General features: G+C 36.8%; 1 protein-coding gene across 1 annotated transcript in view; it reads right to left on the reverse strand.

Annotated features, from left to right (window-relative positions):
* Positions 1–21,271, reverse strand: part of ADGRB3 (adhesion G protein-coupled receptor B3) — a 778,422-nt gene that overhangs the window by 131,204 nt on the left and 625,947 nt on the right. Inside the window, exons 16-18 of the mRNA XM_024752147.1 lie at positions 17,692–17,818; positions 16,009–16,112; positions 11,447–11,549 (exon numbers count right to left, since the gene is read on the reverse strand). Coding sequence (XP_024607915.1) covers positions 11,447–11,549; positions 16,009–16,112; positions 17,692–17,818 — 334 coding nt within the window. The remainder of the gene's footprint in view (positions 1–11,446; positions 11,550–16,008; positions 16,113–17,691; positions 17,819–21,271) is intronic.

Here is a 21,271-nt window from a genome sequence, read left to right on the forward strand (position 1 = left end):
AGCAAGATCCTTTTTGACCCACCCCCTAGAGAAATGGAAATAAAAACAAAAACAGACAAATGGGACCTAATGAAACTTCAAAGCTTTTGCACAGCAAAGGAAACCATAAACAAGACCAAAAGACAACCCTCAGAATGGGAGAAAATATTTGCAAATGAAGCAACTGACAAAGGATATAACATAATGGACTACTGAAAACTATTATCATCTTATCTCAAGGGACTTTCACTTTTGTGAGAATATGATTTAAAACAGTTCACTTTATGTGGTTTTTTTTTTAGCACTTCAGTACTTTAGAGTGTATTCAGAATTCTCATAAACATTATAAGTTATAATTATACTACATGGTTCCCTTGTTGACATTAGACAAATTTCTGACCATTTCATATTAGGTACTGAGAATAGAGAGAGTTAAAAAATCATACATAGGGAGAAATTTGTAATTTCTCTACTGGTTTGATTCTAGGAGAGAAAAATAATCTTCAACTTTTCTGTCATACTCCTGGAGAATCATTCGACTTCTCAAATTCTCTCTCAGATATCCCTGCATCAAAATAAAATTTGACTTATGGTGACCTTCAAAAAGACCACAAATGTTGGCAAGGATGGGAGAAAAGGGAACCCTTGTACACAGTTGGTGGGAATGTAAATTGGTGCAGCCACTATGCAGAACCGCATGGAGGTTCCTCAGAAAACTAAAAATAGAGTTACCACATGATCCAGCAATCTCATTTATGGGCATATATCCAAAGAAAACAAAAACGCTAATTTGAAAAGATACATGCACCCCAATGTTCATAGTAGCACTATTTACAATAGCCAAGAAAATGGAAGCAACCCAAGTGCTAATCAGCAGATGACTGGCTTAAGAAGAGGTGGTATGTGTATATATAAATACACACACACACACACACACACACACAAATACACATGGAATGGAATACTACCCAGCCATAAAAAAAGAATGAAAAAATGTCATTTGCAGCAACATGGATGGACTTGGAGGACATTATGCTTAGTGAAATGTCAGACAGAGAAACACAAATACTATGTGATATCACTTATATGTGGAATCTAAAATATAAAACAAACAAATGACTATAACAAAATAGAAACAGAGTCACAGATGTAGAAAACAAACTAGGGGTTACCATGGAGAGAGGGAAGGGAGGAGGGGAAGAATAGAGGTTGGGGATTTAAAGGTACAAACTACAATGTATAAAATAAGCTACAAGGATATATTATACAACACAGGGAATATAGCCAATATTTTATAATAACTATAAATGGAGTATAATCTTCAAAATTTGTGAATCACTATGTTGTACACCTGAGACTTTTATAATATTCTATATCAACTATACCTTAATTTAAAAAATTTCCAAGTAAACACCCAAAGAAAAAAAAAAAGAGTGACACCATTAGACACAGCACCCTAAGCTGTCCCAATATTTTGCAAAATATTTTAGCTCTCTTTGAAGAGAGGACACCGTAAGAATGTGAAACCAAGTCATTTCTAAGATGTACTGAGACCTAATCACAATCTCTTTCGACTGTCCTGCCGTGCTCTAATCACTGAAAAATTTGTCATTGCTTATTGTAAATCATATGGTGTTTAAACCAGACTAGACTCAGAATGTCAGGGAGCCCCCAGATTATTTATGACCAATAGGAAGAATTTTCATCTATGCAAGGCTGGTATACCAAAAAAATTATACAACCCAGTACTACCAGCCATGATATACCTCCCCCATCCCCAAACCCCACAAACTCATTAAAAACAAATTCAAAATTGAAAAAAAAGATAAAATCTGTTTTAACTTATCATCTCTCATCAAAGAAATATCTCAGAACAAGTCTTAGGTGTTTTTCTCAACTACTTTTCCTCAACATAAAACAACAACAATAATTGACCTTGGTTGCAATTACCCCAAATAAGGCCCCCAATGTACAATTGCCTTTATTGCTGTTACATTATCCCTCATTTAATCGATAGAGCCACAGCTTCATTCATTCAGCATTTATTGATTTCATACCATGTTTAAACAAGTATTAACAGTAGTGGTTTTAAAACCTAAAAGCAGAAAAAAAAAAAAACACCCTTGAGAATCACAGTAAGTGGGCAAGGTTGATCAGTGAATGAAAGTTGTTGGGTAATGTTGGTGCTAAAATTAGAGGTATATACAACATGCTATGGAGGTGTTGAAGGGCTTCATGAGGATGATTTACATAAGCCAACTTCCAAAGGGTGGTAGGTGTTTATCAGGCGAAGTACAGAGGGACAGAGGCAAGGGTGGGCCAAGCACACACGGGCTAGAATGCACTGGGAAGCACAGAGACGGGGCCCCCGGCAGGGAGCAATGGTGGGAGACCAGAAGCTCTGCTGGAGGCCACCTCAGCCTGGAGAGACAGGAGTATTTTTATAACTCATCTGTCCAGAAGGAGTGCCCTTTCTGTGTCCCACAAAGTCAGTTTATGTACTAGAGGCAGCCCTGAATGTACTAGAGGCAGTTCAGAACGTGGGGTTAATCTCATGAGCCCTACAGACCTACTGTAGAGCTGGAAGCAGGAGAATGACTTAATCAGGTGGGTGCTTGTTTTCCTTTAAATTTAGGATCTTTTGCACAGTAATACGCTAATGTAAACAAAGGCTAAGGGAGCAAGACAAAAGTTGGAAGAATGTTATGCTCCTCCAGTGAGAAATCATGAAGGCCAGGTCTAAAGTGGGGTGGCTGGGATAGACACTAGGGATTGGCCAAATGGAGGAGTCTCTACGTTGCCTGTAGAACGTTTCTGCACAATTGCTTGAGGATAAATGAACAGAGGTAGTCAGGGTAGGTCTGACACCCTCCAAAGCAACTACCAGCACACAAGTCTCCCCTGCTGAAGGAATGCTCTCTCTCCAGGAGTTTTGTCCAGCTCTGGAGACTGACATAAGAACACACCGTGAATGTCCAAATGGGCTTCCTTGTCCCTCAAGCTTATTTGCCTCCTGTTACTATAACCATTCCAGTCACTCTTTGTTGTCAAGTTAATGCCCCTTCCATCTCCTTTGCTTGTTTCAAACCCATTCTTCATATTGATCTTTTGCCCTAATTTGAAGTTGACTTCAATAACGTGATCCTTGGCTCCTACCACACATAACTGGAAACGTATGGTCAGGGGACAAGAAGGCTAAAGTGGGCCAAGAGAGTCCCTCCAATCCCATGCCTCTCAGTCTGTGAGCCCCATACCAACAAGGCACAATAATCCTCGCTGCCAGGAGCCTGGTGAAATCAGGAAACTAACATACCATTCTGTTCCATGGTTTGATGAAGGTTCTCAGGAACCTAGAAGAACCCTGGGAGAGTTAGTAAGATGCCTCAAAATGGACTCAAATGAATCACACCTAAGCTTATTATATCCAAATCCTTTTACAAACATCACAGCAAGTCAATAAATGAGATTTTAATAAATCTAAATAGGAAGCTTTAGCTTCAGCCATTGGAATCACAAATGCATTTGAGACAAAATAGACATGGATTTGGGACATTATTGGCAGGAAGTGACTTCTATGAGAGAAGTTATGAATAAACACATTCCTTTTGAAGGTTAAGAACATTATTTTACATGACTTATCAAGTGGGAATATTCATATTTGTTGGATTTCAGAGTCTCTAACTAAAACCCAGGAACCAGATTTCCTTTAAAGCATGCCATCGATCACTTAGAGGTTAAACCAGGCCCCAGGAAAATAATCTTTATCACTACGTTGGCTTAAATTCTGTCTAGAATGGGAGACCCTAATCCTTGTAAAACCAGCCACAGCTGTTAGCTCCACAGGTATAAGCCTAAATGATGAATTCAAATAAATTTATTTACTTATTAATTCAATAAAGATTTATTATATATTTACCGCACTCAGATTCTATGCCGCCAATGAATTTAAGAATGAATGTAACCTAGCCCTGCCCTAAGGAGTGTATAGCCTTGTTGGAAGCAGGTAACAAAATACAGGACAGTAGTTTTGCACTAGGAATCATGGAGCCTCAGAGCTGGGGTACCTAAATGTTGAGGATGGGAGAGGGCCTCACAAATGAGGAAGAGTGTCAAGGATGAGGACAAGCCAGATGAAGATGTTTGGGAAATCAGGTGGGGTGCGGGAGAGTAACAGCACTCCAGGCTGGAGGGGGGTGAGGAATAAGCAGTCACCATGATTTTGATGAACTGTAAGCAGTACGGTACTGCTGGTGTGACTAAAAAAAAAAAGTCAGTAAAAGAGACCGAAAATGAAGAGGTCAGCGCAGGTCATGTTTAAAGTTTCTCAAGTTTGATAAGCTATAGAACTCTTTCTCAATACAATTTATTCCTGAGCCCCAATACATTAATGCAAGAAAATCAGAGAATAGGAACCTTCGCAGATAAATAAAACATTCTCACCTCTTGTGTCTGAGCACAGTTTGAAAATCACTTCTGTAGGAGGTCAGACAACAATACATGTTTGCTAAGGGGAGTGGAGTGGTCAGATTTGAATTTTAGCTCCATCACTTGAGCTACAAGGTAGAGAGTGGGGTTAATGATGCTGGAAGATTAGTGAAGGTAATTCATACCTGATTGAGGCAAAAAGCTGGAGGTGAGAAACATGTGAGGGTACACATGGCACAGGGGGCTGATTTATTAGATTTACTACATGAGGGGGAAGGAGGTATCAAGGATAATGCTCAGAGTTCCAGCTTATGTAACTGGGTTGGAGACTACAGAAAGTACATGCAATTTATATATAATGTGTTTGAGTGTGGGGCAGGGACATAAATGGGAAATTTAGTGGTGAGCAGCAAATTGGACACGAGGAAATCTGAAGCTCAGAAGAGAAATTCAGAATCAGATGTATATCCGTGAGTCATCACCATCATCACCATCACCATGATCACAAGAACAGTTTAAGGAGTGCTTACAAGGTGCTTCATATGTACTCTCATGTAACCTTGACAGCAACACTGTAAGGGAGATACTGAGAGGAAGCTGAGGTCAAGGGAGGCTGGGTGTCACGCTCAGGATCACACAACTAGGAAGCAGGAGATGTAGGATGCTTGGGTCTCTCTGGCTTAAAATGCCTGCTCTTCACCTTCACCACCGAGAGATGGATGTCTCCCGGGAAGCCTGGAGAGCCTGACCCTCAAGAGAAGAGCAGACGGTTTCAGGTGATATCAGAATGGACAGACTGGGTGGCTGAAAACACATACTCAGTATTCCTCCTCAGAGACTGAACACGTATAGATTCAGAGGCCAGGCATGGAAGCATTGATAAATGTGTGGAGAATCTCAGTCTCTCACAAAAGGAAGTCCTGGGAGAAATAAGTGAATTAGAGAGTTCTTCACCTAATTAAAGTATTAAAATTCAAGATTTTATTTAAAAAAAACCCCACAATTCTGACAACACAAAACCATCTTCCATTAGAATAACCACAGCCTTCTAGTTTGGCCTGTCTTTACTAATTATCTCTAGGCAAACTACATAACAAAAACATAACAACATGGGGCTTCCCTGGTGGCGCAGTGGTGGAGAATCTGCCTGCCGATGCAGGGGACACGGGTTCGTGCCCCGGTCCGGGAGGATCCCACATGCCGTGGAGCAACTAGGCCCGTGAGCCATGGCCGCTGAGCCTGCGCGTCTGGAGCCTGTGCCCGCAACAAGAGAGGCCGTGATAGTGAGAGGCCCGCGCACCACGATGAAGAGTGGCTCCCACTTGCTGCAACTAGAGAAAGCCCTCGCACAGAACTGAAGACCGAACACAGCCAAATATAAATAAATAAATAATAATAAAACAAAAAACATAACAACACTTGATAAAGGATAAATAAGCACCGGATGTAGTAAGCAAACTTTGTAGATCATGTGACTTTTAAAAAGTGCTCCAACACAGAGTTTTTATATTTTTTGCAAGACTGAAAGAAAAGACACAGCCCTATCATGTAATTCAGTGGTCCATACATAAAGAGTTATGAGAGAAATTCTTTCTGAAGAGTGATAAGGAAATGTCTGCACACCTGAAATAATTTGGGAAGCTTCCTTGATCTGTCAATGAGGACTTTTGCTAGGTCTTGTAGGTCTCCTGGGACTAAAGTTAGGATCTAACTTTGCCCTCTCACATTTAGTTATTCTTTTTCAAAATAAGGATGTCTATTCAGGATGTCTATAACTTATTTTATAACACTTTGGTATTCTCAGTATGATACTATTGATATATATGTGCCAGTTAGTTTAACCTTTAATCCTAGGAGCTGTCCAGGAATGCACAGAACAAGGCAGTCAGCTGGCATTGTATTAGAAAGGGTCATACCCCAGAGTCTTGCAGGGTCAACTGCAAGTCTTTGGATTTAGGTAGATGTATCCACAATCAACACTTCAATTATTATCAAACTGACTAGAGGAGATTGATCTTTATTGATGAACTAGTGCTTAGTCAATTATTATGGGTTCCCTTGGTGAAAACAAAGGCGTTGAAAGATATGTAGATGAGCTAATATAGTTAAACACTTCTTAGTCTAAATAGACTGCGTGGATGATTCCATTGAAGCTTATATCCTGTACTTCATAGAAATGAGGCCTATAGTTTTACCCTCAATCATTCTGTACTCAGACACTCGATTAGGAGGATTTTTGATTGAAAGATGCTGATTGAAGGCACAGAAGCCTGTCTCTAGAGTATTGCTATGTCCACCTGAAGTGAATGTTGCATACAAGGTGTGGTCATGGTCAAAATATCTAAAATGACAGAGATCTATAGCTTCATTGAGTTTACAGAACAGGTTTTGCTCTTGATTTGCTAATAAATGTTTATCTAATAAATATCACACTGTCTGATTGAATCTAGACTTGGCTTCCTTTCATTATAACCTGGTAGTAAGGTTATAGGGAGAAGTTCTCTCTCAGAATCTTCTTGGGTGTCCACCATTATCTAACCAAAAATATATATATATATCCAACTGTTTTACCAAATTTGACTTCCATCTGTTGAAAAGAATGTTATAAAATGGTTAATATGATAAATCATCTCAAAGTGCTTTAGAAGAAGGTAAATATATATTTTTGTGATTAAGAAAACTATTCTCTGAATATATGGCTCAACAAAAACCATTTGCATACTTTAAGGTACAAAGGAAATTCTAAAAATAAACAACATTCAAGTGATAAAGGAACATCGTGGTTGAAATTTAAAATACACAGAGAAATCAAAGGGCAATGACATTTTATAAGATAGCTTGAAATATAATGAAGTCAGTTATAATTACATTTTATAACTGCATTTTAAGAAGAGATAGAAGAAATGCATTTGATTCCTTTGTCTGCTACCAGCAATTGAATCTATAGTTCAAAGATCTGAATACATCATATTTTAAACAATGGGTCATTTCAGCTTGTTTCTATCTCAACTCAAAAGAAAGCAGAGATACTCAGTAGTGAGATAATTGAATCAATTATATTTCAACAAGCAATTTGGAGAAAGATCCCAGTCTGACACTTCAAAACCATGCTGGATTTCAGTATCAAATACCAGATTTCACACAAACTAGCCATGACAACTCTCAGAGGCAGTACCAAACCAAAGAACCTATTCCTCAAGAAGCCCTCTCAATCTGCCTGCCAATGGAGGGGACACGGGTTCGAGCCCTGGTCTGGGAAGATCCCACATGCCACGGAGCAACTAAGCCTGTGCGCCACAACTACTGAGCCTGCGCCATCTGGAGCCTGTTCTCCGCAACAAGAGAAGGCTGCGAGAGTGAGAGGCCCGCGCACCGCCGTGAAGAGTGGCCCCTGCTCGCCGCAACTAGAGAAAGCCCTCGCACAGAAACGAAGTCCCAACACAGCCAAAAATAAATAAGTAAATTTATATATAAAAAAAAAGAAGCCTTCTCAGATGTTTCCATTTTTCCAAGTGGGGAATGGTAAAGCATCAATCAAAATTTACCAGGGAAATCAAAGATAGGAATTTGATCAATTACAAAATGCCCACAGCAGCGAAGGGATCCTACACACACCCTAAAAAATATACTGTGCCCACTGATAATATTTTACCTTTTTAAAATACTGTCCTGGAGTTTATACAGATCATGAGTTTATACGGATAATACATTTTCGTATTTTTTTCTCTCATTTTTTTTTTTTGAGACATCATTAATCCTCCAAACAGTGAAGCAGGTATGGCTTTTCACACACTGCTATTTCACATATATTTAAAATGAATTGAGGTCAATTTAATTGAATTCAGCACATGTATCATAATAAAATATACGATTATTTCCTCTGGAAACCTGATATTGTTGAGAGAGACTAAGAATAAAATCCTACTGTGTTGTATTTTTCTCTCCTAGTCACTCCATAGTGGATTGTCCTAGGCTTGCAAGATCACCTACTCAGAGCTAGTAAAGCAAAATTAACGTAGCATGAGAGAAAAACAATAATTTTTCATTTTCTTTATCATCACTACCACCTATCCCCTACTCCTCCCCACAAGCATCAACAGTGTAGCAGCAGAAATCAGCACAGTCTATCTGGAACAGAACCACCAGGATCCCAAAACCATATAGAATCTATTCTGCAGAAACAGAACTAAACTGACCTTTTATTTTTTTAAACCAAGCCCATGCCGGCCATGCTTCATAATCAGAAATGAAATGTAAAACTAGACTTGTCTTATCTTGCCTTTGATGTTCATAATATTCATAGATATCTAGCAGACATTTTAATTAAAAAAAAAACAACAACAGGATATTGAGAACCTGGAAAAGCCAAAATGGGCAAGCAGAATGTAATTTCTCAAAACTTCTTTAGTCTCTAAGTATCATAACCATTTAGACCTACACAACATGGTAGTCACTTGGTACATGTAGCCACTGAGCACTTGAAATGCGCTTGGCCCAAACTGTGATGTATTATAAGTATAAAACACACACCAGATTCTGAAGGCTTTATTTTAAAAAACTTTAAAACATTGTATTAACATTTTAAAATATTACTTATATGTTAAAATGGTCATCTTTTGGATAGACTGAGTTAAATATATTATTAAAATTGATTTTGCTTGCTTATTTTTACTTATTTTAACGTGGCTACCAAACTGTCACTATTACATACATAGCTTGCATTTGTGGCCTACAGTGTATTTCTATCGAACAGCAATGATCCAACAGAAATACACAACAACCACTTAAATATGTGGTAAACCTTGTGGAAAATTCTACTATTTGACCATTTGGCTCAGAACTTGTAAAAACTTTGCCAGACAGCATAAAGCAGTTTTAAAAGCATATTTCCTACTGAAGACAATGATGTTTTCCATATTCTAATGAGGGACATAACTCAAGAGTGTTTGGAGGGTAAAAAATGACACGGAGACTTTGGTGGAAAAAAACAAAACAAAACAAGCTACCAGCTCAAGCTAACTCTAGCTTGAATTTTTCTGGTTCCTAGACCCAGTAAGTGATTTCTACTTCAGAGGAAAGCTCTCCTTCTTTGCACGGAGGTTCAAGGACAAACAGTTAAAGAATTGTGACCAGGTATGAACAAGTGAAGGAGCATTCCTAAGGGATCTGAGGTCCTGCCTGGTGAACAGCGAGGACAGGGGTGAGATGAGGGATTCTTCACTGCTCAGGGCTCACGGGGTGTCTCCCCTCCTTCATCCCCAGCCCTTTTCTTCCCTTTCCAGCTTGCTTGCGCCTACCCCCATCCATTTCCCCTCTGCTGGTTACTCTGCACACTTCTTTTTCCCCTCCCAATTCCAACTGCATCTCCCTCACTGTGGTCTTTCTCCTTTCTTCCTCTGACTTTCTTTTTCCCATGAATTTCTTGTTAAATTTGGGTTAAATAGTCAGAAGGTGGCCCTGAAATATATTTTAATAGACTTTACTTTGTCTCACCTTTTTTAAAGAAGACACAGGAAAGAAATGGGAAAAGAACTAAACATTCAGATACGTGAAAGATGAAAGTGTTTTTTACTTCCACAAGGCTCCTTATTGGGCTCTTATTGGTGTTCCCTTTTTTGCTTTTGTCCTTCATGGTTTGTGACCTTCCACTTATCCCCCCTCCACCCTCTCCCCACAGTCCTAGGGTAATATGGGTCAAGATAAAATCTTCATCAGAATCACCTAAGCAGTTTCCCAGACCTCTCTAGACCCCAAATTGTATTCTTTGGGTAGGAATCAGATTCTTAGGAGTGTAAGTTAGCAAAATAAACAAACTATCCATAATCTTTGATGTTGATGCATGTCCTACAAATATCTAATATATCGAAAGTACCTACTGAAAAGTGCATTGGATGTTCTAAAAATGATAGCTCATAGGGAAGAAGTTCAATTGTTGACTTTAGTATTTGGAAAAAAATTAAGAAAAGAACAGGCCCAAACTGACCAGCAAATATTATCAAAGCATTTTTTAACAGAATTCCTTTGAGGTTGGGGTAAGTTAATTTAAGATTTCTATTATGGGTTTCTTGGTATGTATTTCAGAGTCATTTAGCAAAAAAGACTGACAGTCATTTCTCAAAAAACATGGTCATTCAACTCAAGTCATATATTTTACATTTGCTGAAAGTGATTACACAGTTAAAGAACTACAAAACTGTTTAAGTATCAAAATACTTTTTGCCTAATAAATGGTCATTCAACTCAAGTCATATATTTTACATTTGCTGAAAGTGATTACACAGTTAAAGAACTACAAAACTGTTTAAGTATCAAAATACTTTTTGCCTAATAAATGGTCATTCAACTCAAGTCATATATTTTACATTTGCTGAAAGTGATTACACAGTTAAAGAACTACAAAACTGTTTAAGTATCAAAATACTTTTTGCCTAATAAATGGTCATTCAACTCAAGTCATATATTTTACATTTGCTGAAAGTGATTACACAGTTAAAGAACTACAAAACTGTTTAAGTATCAAAATACTTTTTGCCTAATAAAACTTTTTGACAGGCATAAAATCTAGAGTCACTTCCTCCTAATACTGTCTTTGGTTATTGTCTAAAATAAGTTTTTTGGCGGATTTTTCAACAGCTATGTTACACTAGTTAGCAATTTATAGTTGAATTTTAGGAATCAGTATGTTAATAAATTAGATCAAAACACAGGAAATTCTATTACAATTAGGATAATGAATTAAAATTTGTGCTTTTGATGTTCCAAGGCTTTGAACTCATAGAGTTTTGACATAATGTTTAATAAACACATATGTTTACTATTATAAACAGCCTCTCAATCCCCAAGAAATTAAGCCAAGGGAATGTATTTCTCGACTGGAATCACCAATACTTTTATTCAGAAACAAATAAAATATTTTTATTTTTAAAAATAATTTCATCAGACGTTCCCTATTTTATCAAGAATAAACATATAGATTATCAATAGCCAACTTTATGTCACAACATAAACGCAGAAAGAGAAGCAGAATAATCACCAGTCATACCTTATTATGTGTCTGAGTCTGTCCAACCAGGATGAGGATGTTGGATGAGATGATAGACAGGCAGAAGTTAATCAGAATTATGGACCTCTCAGAGCGTATGTACCTAGCCAGAGAGAGAAAGTGTCCAACTTTAAAATTCAGTGGAAAGATGAGAAATTCTCTATTATGCAAATTGGTGGAATTCATCCAGAAAAAGACACTAACATGAAGCCTTTACATGAGAAAAACATATTTAAAAAGTTGTTTTTAAGGAAGATTATTCTTAGAGACCCAATTTTATAGTGACATATAATATCCAAGAGACCTTAAATTTATTTTTCTTTAGACATTAGTGTGGACAACATGGCACTTCTGACAGAAGCTAACTTGCACATCTGTTATCACCATAACTTTTTTTACTAGAAGTATAAAATTTCTTAGAATGATATCAGTTAGTATCATTACCTTCCTATTTGTGTATCTGTAATATGCTAATTATTATCATTTACATCAACCAGTAGAAACTGAAAACCAAAAAGAAAAACCCCACACAGATTCTGAAATATCCCCCTTATTTACTAGGAAGATGCCTTTACTCTCATGAAACCATGAACAATGTTCACCCACCACTTCACTCGCTCAAGTATTTTTATTTAGTTAGGCTGTTACTCTTTAGGGTTTTCTTTTCCTGAATAATTGTTCCAAAACAAGAAAAAAGAAAATGAATCTTTACTGCTGAAATCTAATCCAATCCACAAATGATAATTCATCATTAGGCTGGAAAATTAGTTGGAGCCTGCCATATTTTACCCATATGAAGAAGTATTTATATACAGTCTGTCATATAATTTTTAAGCACATCAAGAATGTAAGCCTAGGGGTAAGATGGGAATAAAGACACAGACCTACTAGAGAATGGACTTGAGGATATGGGGAGGGGGAAGGGTGAGCTGGGATGATGTGAGAGAGTGGCATGGACATATATACACTACCAAATGTAAAATAGATAGCTAGTGGGAAGCAGTTGCATAGCACAGGGAGGTCAGCTCGGTGGTTTGTGACCACCTGGGGGGGATAGGGAGGGTGGGAGGGAGGGAGAAGCAAGAGGGAAGAGATATGGGAACATATGTATATGTATAACTGATTCACTTTGTTATAAAGCAGAAACTGACACACCATTGTAAAGCAAAAAAAAAAAAAAAGAATGTAAGCCATGGAAAAAACTGCTCAGAATCAAATGTTCTACCAGGTGTTTACCCTAAAAGGGTAGCAGCTATCTTGCTTTACTGTACCCTGTGGTAAATCACTGAGTGACAGTAACAAAAAGACATATTTGTTCGTGCTGTGTATTTGAGACTGTTCAATTTGTGTTAGAACATGAACTCACTGTCCACAGCCCACAGTGTGGGCTTCCCTGTGCAGTGCTCCATGGGGGTGCCAGAGATCTGGAGGCACTCTTTGGAAGGTAAAAATCTATCAAAGTTCTTACTCTCTGTTTGTGAGGAATATTTAGGCAGAGGTCCTACATTCCATCACATGTTTCAGAAAAGAAAGCAAAACAAAAACAAGAGTAATAATAAAATATACAAAGACAATTTTTAATATAAAAGAATCTTCCTTTCTTCACAGAACAAACATAGAATGGACCTAGGTGGACCCTCAATAAAAAATGGCCTCAAGAGTAGCTTAATCTTGTCCCTACATCATCAGTATCTAAAAATATAGTAAACCACACACTGGGATGATGAAAACATCAAATATTAAGTTTTTTTTTTTGGTTGGGGATGTATCATTAAAACGTTTAAAGGCTGCACACAGTTGATATGTGATATTATGTGATATTAAAGGCTTCCATGACAGCACAAGTACAGAGATGACATTATTGAAAGTCTTTCATTGATATCATTTGTTCGGTAAATAGAAAAATCATGGTAATGAAGATCTAGACTGACCACCCTGAAGAGTCTTTAGACGTTTTCATTTTCATTAACATTGTGACATTATTGCCTTAAAAATTGCTATAAAATGTCTCAACTTTCAAAACATTTTATAAATATGCTTTATGTTTTAAACAAAATTTGTGAATGTATCATTTCAATACATGGATTAAAAGGACATGTTTAGTTGCTCTGTGATGTAATAACGTAATTCTACAGAACATATCTGTAGATGGAGAGAACGTAACAATCGACTCATTTTTTTATGAATATTTCTAATGAGCTACATGAGACATCAGCAAATTTCAAAGTGGTATATTATATATAAAATAATTCTGATGTTCACACATTTTACACATCATTAGAAAAGCAAAAAAAAAAACAAAACACTAAACCTTTTAATTAGAAAAAAATAAGCAGTAAGATCCTGACATGAGTATTATCATACAGAAATGTTACTAGGTAAATTTAATGTTTACAAAATGCATTGAATTCGTCATGCTACAAGATTCACTTCATAGTTTATGAATCTTGAAACTTCTATCAAATTATTAATATTACTTCAATCCTTCTACCTGTAGACAATAAGTTGATGGCCACTAACGGTTAGGAATTCAAATTTATATTGTTTCTTAGTACTGTCTTCTAAACTTCTCAGTTTCATGTCAAGTTTGGATAGATACTTTCAGGTGGTAATTCCTAGAAAGCTATATTGCAATAGGTGATTTTCCTGGATTTTCTGGATTACAGCAAACTTCCCTACAGACTAAATAATCCTGTACTTCTTTGATAACTTTTATATATCATTTATACTAGCAGTGTTTGTGCTAGCGTTAGCCATATGTATTGAGGCATGAAGAGGTGTAATTGGTGGCTGAACCATAAGTACTGAGAAATGGAACTTGGTTCTGAATATTTCAGTGAGTATGACTTATGATGCCATTGATGAATTGTGATACTATTACCCAGTATCCTGGCCCATAAACACTGCCTCATTTCCTGAGAAATACCATTCGGGCAATTGTGGGAGAGAAAGTCTTCTTCCCAGTCTTTGTTTGTCTTGCTCTTGTATTACCAGGACAATGCCTGCTTGACTGAGCCCTGAACCCTGGATTCTACTGTCTACAATGCCATGCCTAGGACAAACATTTCTTTCATTTCATGAGACTGGCCATATATTATCAGATTCCCTCATTTGGTATTTCACTACCCTGCATGGGAAGGCAGGACCTCTATTACGTATCTGTATCAATGGACCAAGAATGTGTACATATTTTGTTTTTGTATGAAGCATGAAAATCTTAATATCTTTGACAATATAATATTCCGGACAATTAATTTTTGTCCTCAAAAGAGTAAAAAATATAATGGAGAACAATGATTTTTTTTTAAAAAGGATGTTAAATCAAATGATTTTTCCTTATTAAATTGTAATTCATTTTTCAACGAAATTTTTTTTTTTTTTTATGGTACGCAGACCTCTCTCTCACTGTTGTGGCCTCTCCTGTTGTGGAGCACAGGCTCCGGACGCGCAGGCTCAGCGGCCATGGCTCACAGGCCTAGCCGCTCCGCGGCATGTGGGATCTTCCCGGACCGGGGCAAGAACCCATATCCCCTGTATTGGCAGGCATACTGTCAACCACTGCACCACCAGGGAAGCCCTCAACGAAATTGCTTTTTATCCTAAGTAAAAGATAAGTAAAATACTAGTCCTGGCTACCTTTGCAATTTTAATATTTCAAATATTCAGGAAATAATACATAATTATTTATTTGCTAATATGGTAACTATTTTTAGAACATTTTAAAGTAATCAAAATGGTTATAAAAATGTTTAACATTTGAAAATTTATTGGGAAGTTTAGTTATATACTAGTTATCAATATGTCAGTAGACATAATAAACTTCACAAATCTAATTCTCATTAACAGAACAAGAACAAATCTTAGAGAACTACTACATTTTCATACAATGTCAAACAGATATAATTTCACATATTATAGAACAGTATTTTTCAATCACTTCCCCTAGTTTATGTATTTTTATGACTTTTTAAAATCAGTTTGTCAAAATCTGACTTAGTGGAAACATTCAGCTGAGAAGTCTTTTCTAAAGCTTTATGGTATTATATTAATGCATTAATATTATAGAAGACTTTACACATTGGACACACTGAAAGCATATGTTTAAAACTTAAGCATTTGGAGACCATATTTCTATAACAGAGAAATTAATTTGACTGTATCATTAAATTCTCAAGCTCAATAGCAGTTGGGATGAATATAAACAACACATAGACAACTTGGGGTATTAAGAGTACCATGCTTGGGGTAAGCAACTTGTTGAAAGCTACCATCATTTGAATTGGGAAGAAAAGTGTGTATGTGTGTGTGTGTGTGTGTGTGTGTGTGTGTGTTTTGTTTACTTTCCCATTGTAGGAAAATACAGACAAGAAAATTAAGTAAACACTTATTTAGTGTTATTGAGCTCATTTATTATAGCTTAATCACGGCAATTATAATTCTGTTTTCAAAGTACTTCTTTCAGTAAATTAAGAAAACATGAGACATATAATAGTTATTATATTCCTTGATTTAACTCTGAATAACAGAACATTCCATTTCTAGTGTATTAATTGACTACTTACCTCCATAATGCTGCATAGACAACGGCTAGGGTGATCAAGGCCAAGCAAGAAAGGCCACTGCCTACAATTAGGGTAACTGAAGGTGTACTAGAGGATTCCATGATCTGTAAATTAAACAAAAAAAAAAAAAGAGAGAGAGAGAATTTTTAAAATAAATTAAAATAACTTCAAAACTCAACAAAACTGTCCTAACACTCAAAAATAGCCAATATAGTTGTTATAGTAACCAGATAATTACCCAGTAACCACTCTGTTCACATATTCTCAACCTCTCAAATGACTAATTCTAGCTACTCCCTCTCTCCCACTGTGAAGTAATGAAGGCCTTAAGAGTTTTCAATGCTTGATTGTGGCATATAACCACTTACAGCTTTCTAAAATAAATAACTGAAGCTACAACTTGGTCAACATTAACATGTTAAATTTCATCTAGTTGAAATTTGAAGCAGTATTTATTTTTCTTCAACTAACTACAGTTCAGTTATTTCACAAAATATATTTTGTTGAAATTTACTTTGATCCTCCCATTATGTTATCCAAATCTGGTACCTAGATATTGAAAAATTTTCAAACTTTCTGACTTTTGACAACTTTGTTCTCAGTCAAGTATTCTCTCATTGAATTTCACTAGCTTGGCCTCTAAGAATATAGAAGAAAATCAAATTTCAAGTGTAAGACCTTAGAATATACTTGTGATTTTTCTTCTGTGAACAAAATATATAGATAATCTTCACAATGTCAATATTAGTCTCTAAATACTTGACCTTGAAAAATAAGTCTTATATCTTTTAAAACATATATAAAGATCAAAGAGATTTCTTTCTTTAGACACTAACATGGTACTAACTAATAAAATCTGCTGTTTTTCATATTTTTAGTATTGGAAGTTTAACGAAATACACTTTAAGATCAAGTGTGTTCCAAATCTTAGATATGCACAATCAATCTTATAGGCATTTTTGGCTATCAAAATAAGGAAAAAGAGTGATGCATATTTAGGCCAGATTTAGACAGAAAGTCACATTTTTCTTAATAATTATTTTTCACCACTTCAATTTCTGAAATAATTTCTCAAAGTACATTTGATGAGGATGTTATTTTTTCTTTCAGACAGTTTATACAACTGTCTGTTTCAGAAACTAGTTTTACAAACCTATATACTTCTAAGGAATGATTTTACAGTTTCTGACAGTCTCTGCTTTCATAAAAATTTCATTTAATTAAAAAAAATAAATATCCAAGGACACCCCAGAAAACCTGTACTGAAAATATCCAATGCAGATATGAAATGTGTTTGGCTATAGTGTCTGGGGTCTTCATTCTACTACCAACAGTAACCTCACAAATTCCCCAGAACAGCTTTAGAGTTCTAAAATAAAGGTTAAGCTGACAAGTATTTTTATTTGAAAGTTTGCAGCATATTAGCAATATGATTGGAGTACATCCTCAAAACTATACTGCAGAAATTTCAAGTTAGAAGACATAAAATTGAGTAGAATTTAGTTATAGCACACCAACTAGAATTCATTTCACCAAGCTACTGTAGCTAAGGAGGAGACGAACCCAATTTTGCCACCCTGCAACATTTTCCATTTCCCCATTTAAAATGCAGTTCCCTGGAGAAACACTCTCCACAATGTCCCTGCCTTTGCATTAAAGCCGTGTTTTCCCTTTGTTACTTACTATTTCTCTAGGTTGCTGAGCCAAAATGGCGAAGGTAGAGAGACGATCACATAAGCATTTCGTATGGGATGCATCGGTAAGCACAGTTTTACATCCCTGGGTGGACCAGGTTCCCAAAGACTCGTTCCTGTAGAGGGTGGGGGGTGGGGGGGAGATCGGGATAAATACGCCTGACTGCCAAATCCGTAATGAAGAAAATGCAATTTAATTGAGAGAATCGTCTACTGTAATTCCCGTACAGGGGAAAAAAAAAAATCTACTTGTTGTTGAACAGGACGTAATTTAGATGCATCTCCAGTAATGCAAAGCGAGAGTGTTTGGAGAAAGCAGGCGGGCGGCGGTACGGCGTGCAGAGAGCTGTCCAGCGCCGGAGGTGCTGAAACCGGGACTGGCTCTGTCCAGCCCTCTGCGAGGAACGGCGGCGGCGGCGGCACGAGCAGCCGCCAGAGCGTTGGCAGCCACTTCCTATGCTCATCGGATCGTTTCAAACACTCATAGAGTGTAAAGAGGCTTTTCACATTGCATACCAGCTCTGATTCCCGTCCCGTATTTTTGGATCGTGAACGCTGACTTTTAAGCCGAGGATTTCTCTGAAAAGCCTGCCTAAAAGGTTAGATAGCATGTGTTGGGTGATATAGAATCTTCTCTGTTGGTTAGGGATTTTTCCTCCCTTTAGAATTAGCTGCTGTGAAAATTTCACCCTGGAAATGGGAAGCAGCAGCAGCGGCATCAGCTGGTTCCGACTCTCATTGCCTTTGCCTGATATCCAGGGGAGTGGTGGGTTTCAGACATCAGCTTCCCACTCCACACTTCACTCAGCCCAAGCTCCTCTGAATCCCTTGACATTTCTTCCCCTCACCCACCTCTCTGCCCCGGGGTTGGAAGCATTAAGCTAACCCCAAGACTGCCAGAACATTTAGAAGAATAACCCCACCTCAAAGTCCCGTAGGGATGGGGAAAGAGGGCCTGCTTCAATCTTCCCTTTGGTGTAGCCATTCAAAATTCTAAAGCATATGGTTTCTTTCCCACCCCAGCAGAACAATAAAAATGGTATCAACCTACGCCTTCTCGGTGGGGGGTGAAGATGGGGGAGAATCCTTCCACCCCCCGGCTGAACTACTCTACAGGAAGAGGAAGAAAAGAAAAAAAAAAAAAAGCTATAGAGTTCAACCAATCAACTTTATTATCATTACACGTGTTATATACTGAATGCACCAATTGTCACCTCCCCTCCCCCAGGCACGGAACTCTCCAAGTAGCAAACCTGTGTGTATGTGTGTGCTTAAATTTCAAACCCAATTACTATCTATGTTAAAAATCACTCTAAAACTCCAGAAGGATAACACATGGCTTGGTGTTAATTTTGATATGGTACTTTTTATTTCATCTACTCCATATCTCTGAATGCCTAAAGCTATTGGGTTAAATATGAATGCAGTCTATTTCTGAGCTATTTCAATGACAGAGGTTTCACTGTGACAGCTGGACTTCCAAGTTGAGCTGTAGAGTATAATTTACACTATCCCTTTTTGGGATTTAGATGCAATATCTTTTTAATATTCATTAATTTGATTTAAATATTGATTTGATATCACTAATATGCACGACTCAAAATACTCTTAATTACAACTTCTTTTAAAAAGGAATAGACTATATTTGGGGAGAGGTACCAAAACATTATACCTAAGTTCACCCAAATACTTCTAAGTATTAGCCAATTAAAAATTTGGTAGGTCTCTTTTCTTTCTCATGATGTCATACAACCATGCAAAATTATATATATATATATACACACACATATATATATATATATATATATTTCAGTTATATCTCAACCAACTGCAACAGTATTAAATTCCAATTCTACCTAACCAGAGCAGCACTTCAATTTATTTCATTGACTGCCTGTCTCTTATCGTCTTGTGACAAACAGTTAAGGCCAAATAAAAAACATTTATCTCAGCTGATTAAAGTTTAAAGAAGAAAGATACATTTAAGAGAATCTGACATGTTTTAAAACACAACATTGCATTATTAATCCTGTATGACAGCTTTACTTTAATGCACTATTTGTTTGTGCTTTCAAGATGGAGTCCAGTACCTACACTTTTCATATTATGTGGCTATGACCAATAAACCAATTCAAAGTCTTACCAGGAAAAAAGTTTACTGCAAATAAGACCTCATGAGACAAAGTGATATATTTATATCTAGGTAATGAAAGTTTGTTACTCAAGAAAATGTTAGTATTACTAAGCTTTGGCTGTCAGATATAAAGTCTATGTTCAATATAATGTTGCTAGACTCTGAAGATCATGTAAATTTTATATGACATCTTCAGAAAACTAGGTCAGTTTACTCTGCTCTGTACAATGATTGCAGTGCTGACCTGGCCCAGTCCCAGGCAAAACTGGGAAGTAAGTGACACTGGTCTCCATGTTTCAATCTTTCATTTCCCCCCCCAAGCATGAAATGTTTCTAATCTCACTGGGCCCCTTTTGATGGGTACCTTCCTGAGGCTTACATAACTTTTCTCCTTACCTTTCTTAGGAATTATTATCCCTTTGTTGACTTTACCTGATGAAACTAATGGAAAACATTATGAGTGACTGAGTACAGCTTGATGTGCTCTCCCCAGTTTAATGCAAGTTATAAAACACAAAATAATGCATCTGATAGCAGAACACCAGAATATGATCAGATGAGTAGGAGTGAACATTTTGAAAGGTGAGGAGGTAACTTCCAACTTCTATATTTGGTTGCTTGCAAGAGCTGAGTAATAAGTGTGATGCCATCTGATGCCAAATTTTAAATTGTTTCATAAAACCTCTTGATATTTTAAAACCAGATAAAACTCTTATAAATTAGTTTTTAAAATCACTAGCATACATGTCACTACTATTACAAAAACTATAGTATATGTCACCTGTATTTTCACACATTTCATAGCTATTCTTACTGTACAAAATTCTTCGAAAGCACGGTACATGTGTCTGACTGATTTCAGGGAGACCTTGTAAAGCAAACTGATGTGTGGTAGAGCTAATGTGAAGCAAAACAGCTTCCACAGTCTGCACAGAACAAGGTTTTAAAGCACGTGGACTATTCCAGCAGTCACATTATTCTTCTAATGTCATAGATTTGCATGCCATGATTAATGGTATATCTTTGAATTATTCTTAGTTATTAAGTCTAGCTTGTCATCAATGGGGCAAGCAAATACAATGAAATATGTTTGAACATTAAAGATATAATAAGAATAACAGACTGAGGATGTCAGAAGCAAACACAAAATGATGATACACACGTTTTACTGAAAAATCACATATTTCTTTCTCACAGTGTCTTTTCTGGGCATTAATTTTTTTTTTCAAATAGTTTTCAAAATAACTAGGCCTGCAGAAATTTCATATAAGCAGCACATTCTTCGTTGGCTACACCTACATTCACCCATGTTAGCTCTTAGCTGTCATCTGTACCTCTTCTCCTTCTTCCTATTATTAGGCTGGCTAAAAGAAGAAAAGAGTCTGCCTGTCCCAAGTATTTGAAAGTACATACCCACAAGGACAGAATGCTGTGA

Source organism: Neophocaena asiaeorientalis, unplaced genomic scaffold (genome assembly GCF_003031525.2).
Source record: "Neophocaena asiaeorientalis asiaeorientalis breed wild unplaced genomic scaffold, Neophocaena_asiaeorientalis_V1.1 scaffold544, whole genome shotgun sequence".
Classification (NCBI taxonomy): Eukaryota; Metazoa; Chordata; class Mammalia; order Artiodactyla; family Phocoenidae; genus Neophocaena; species Neophocaena asiaeorientalis.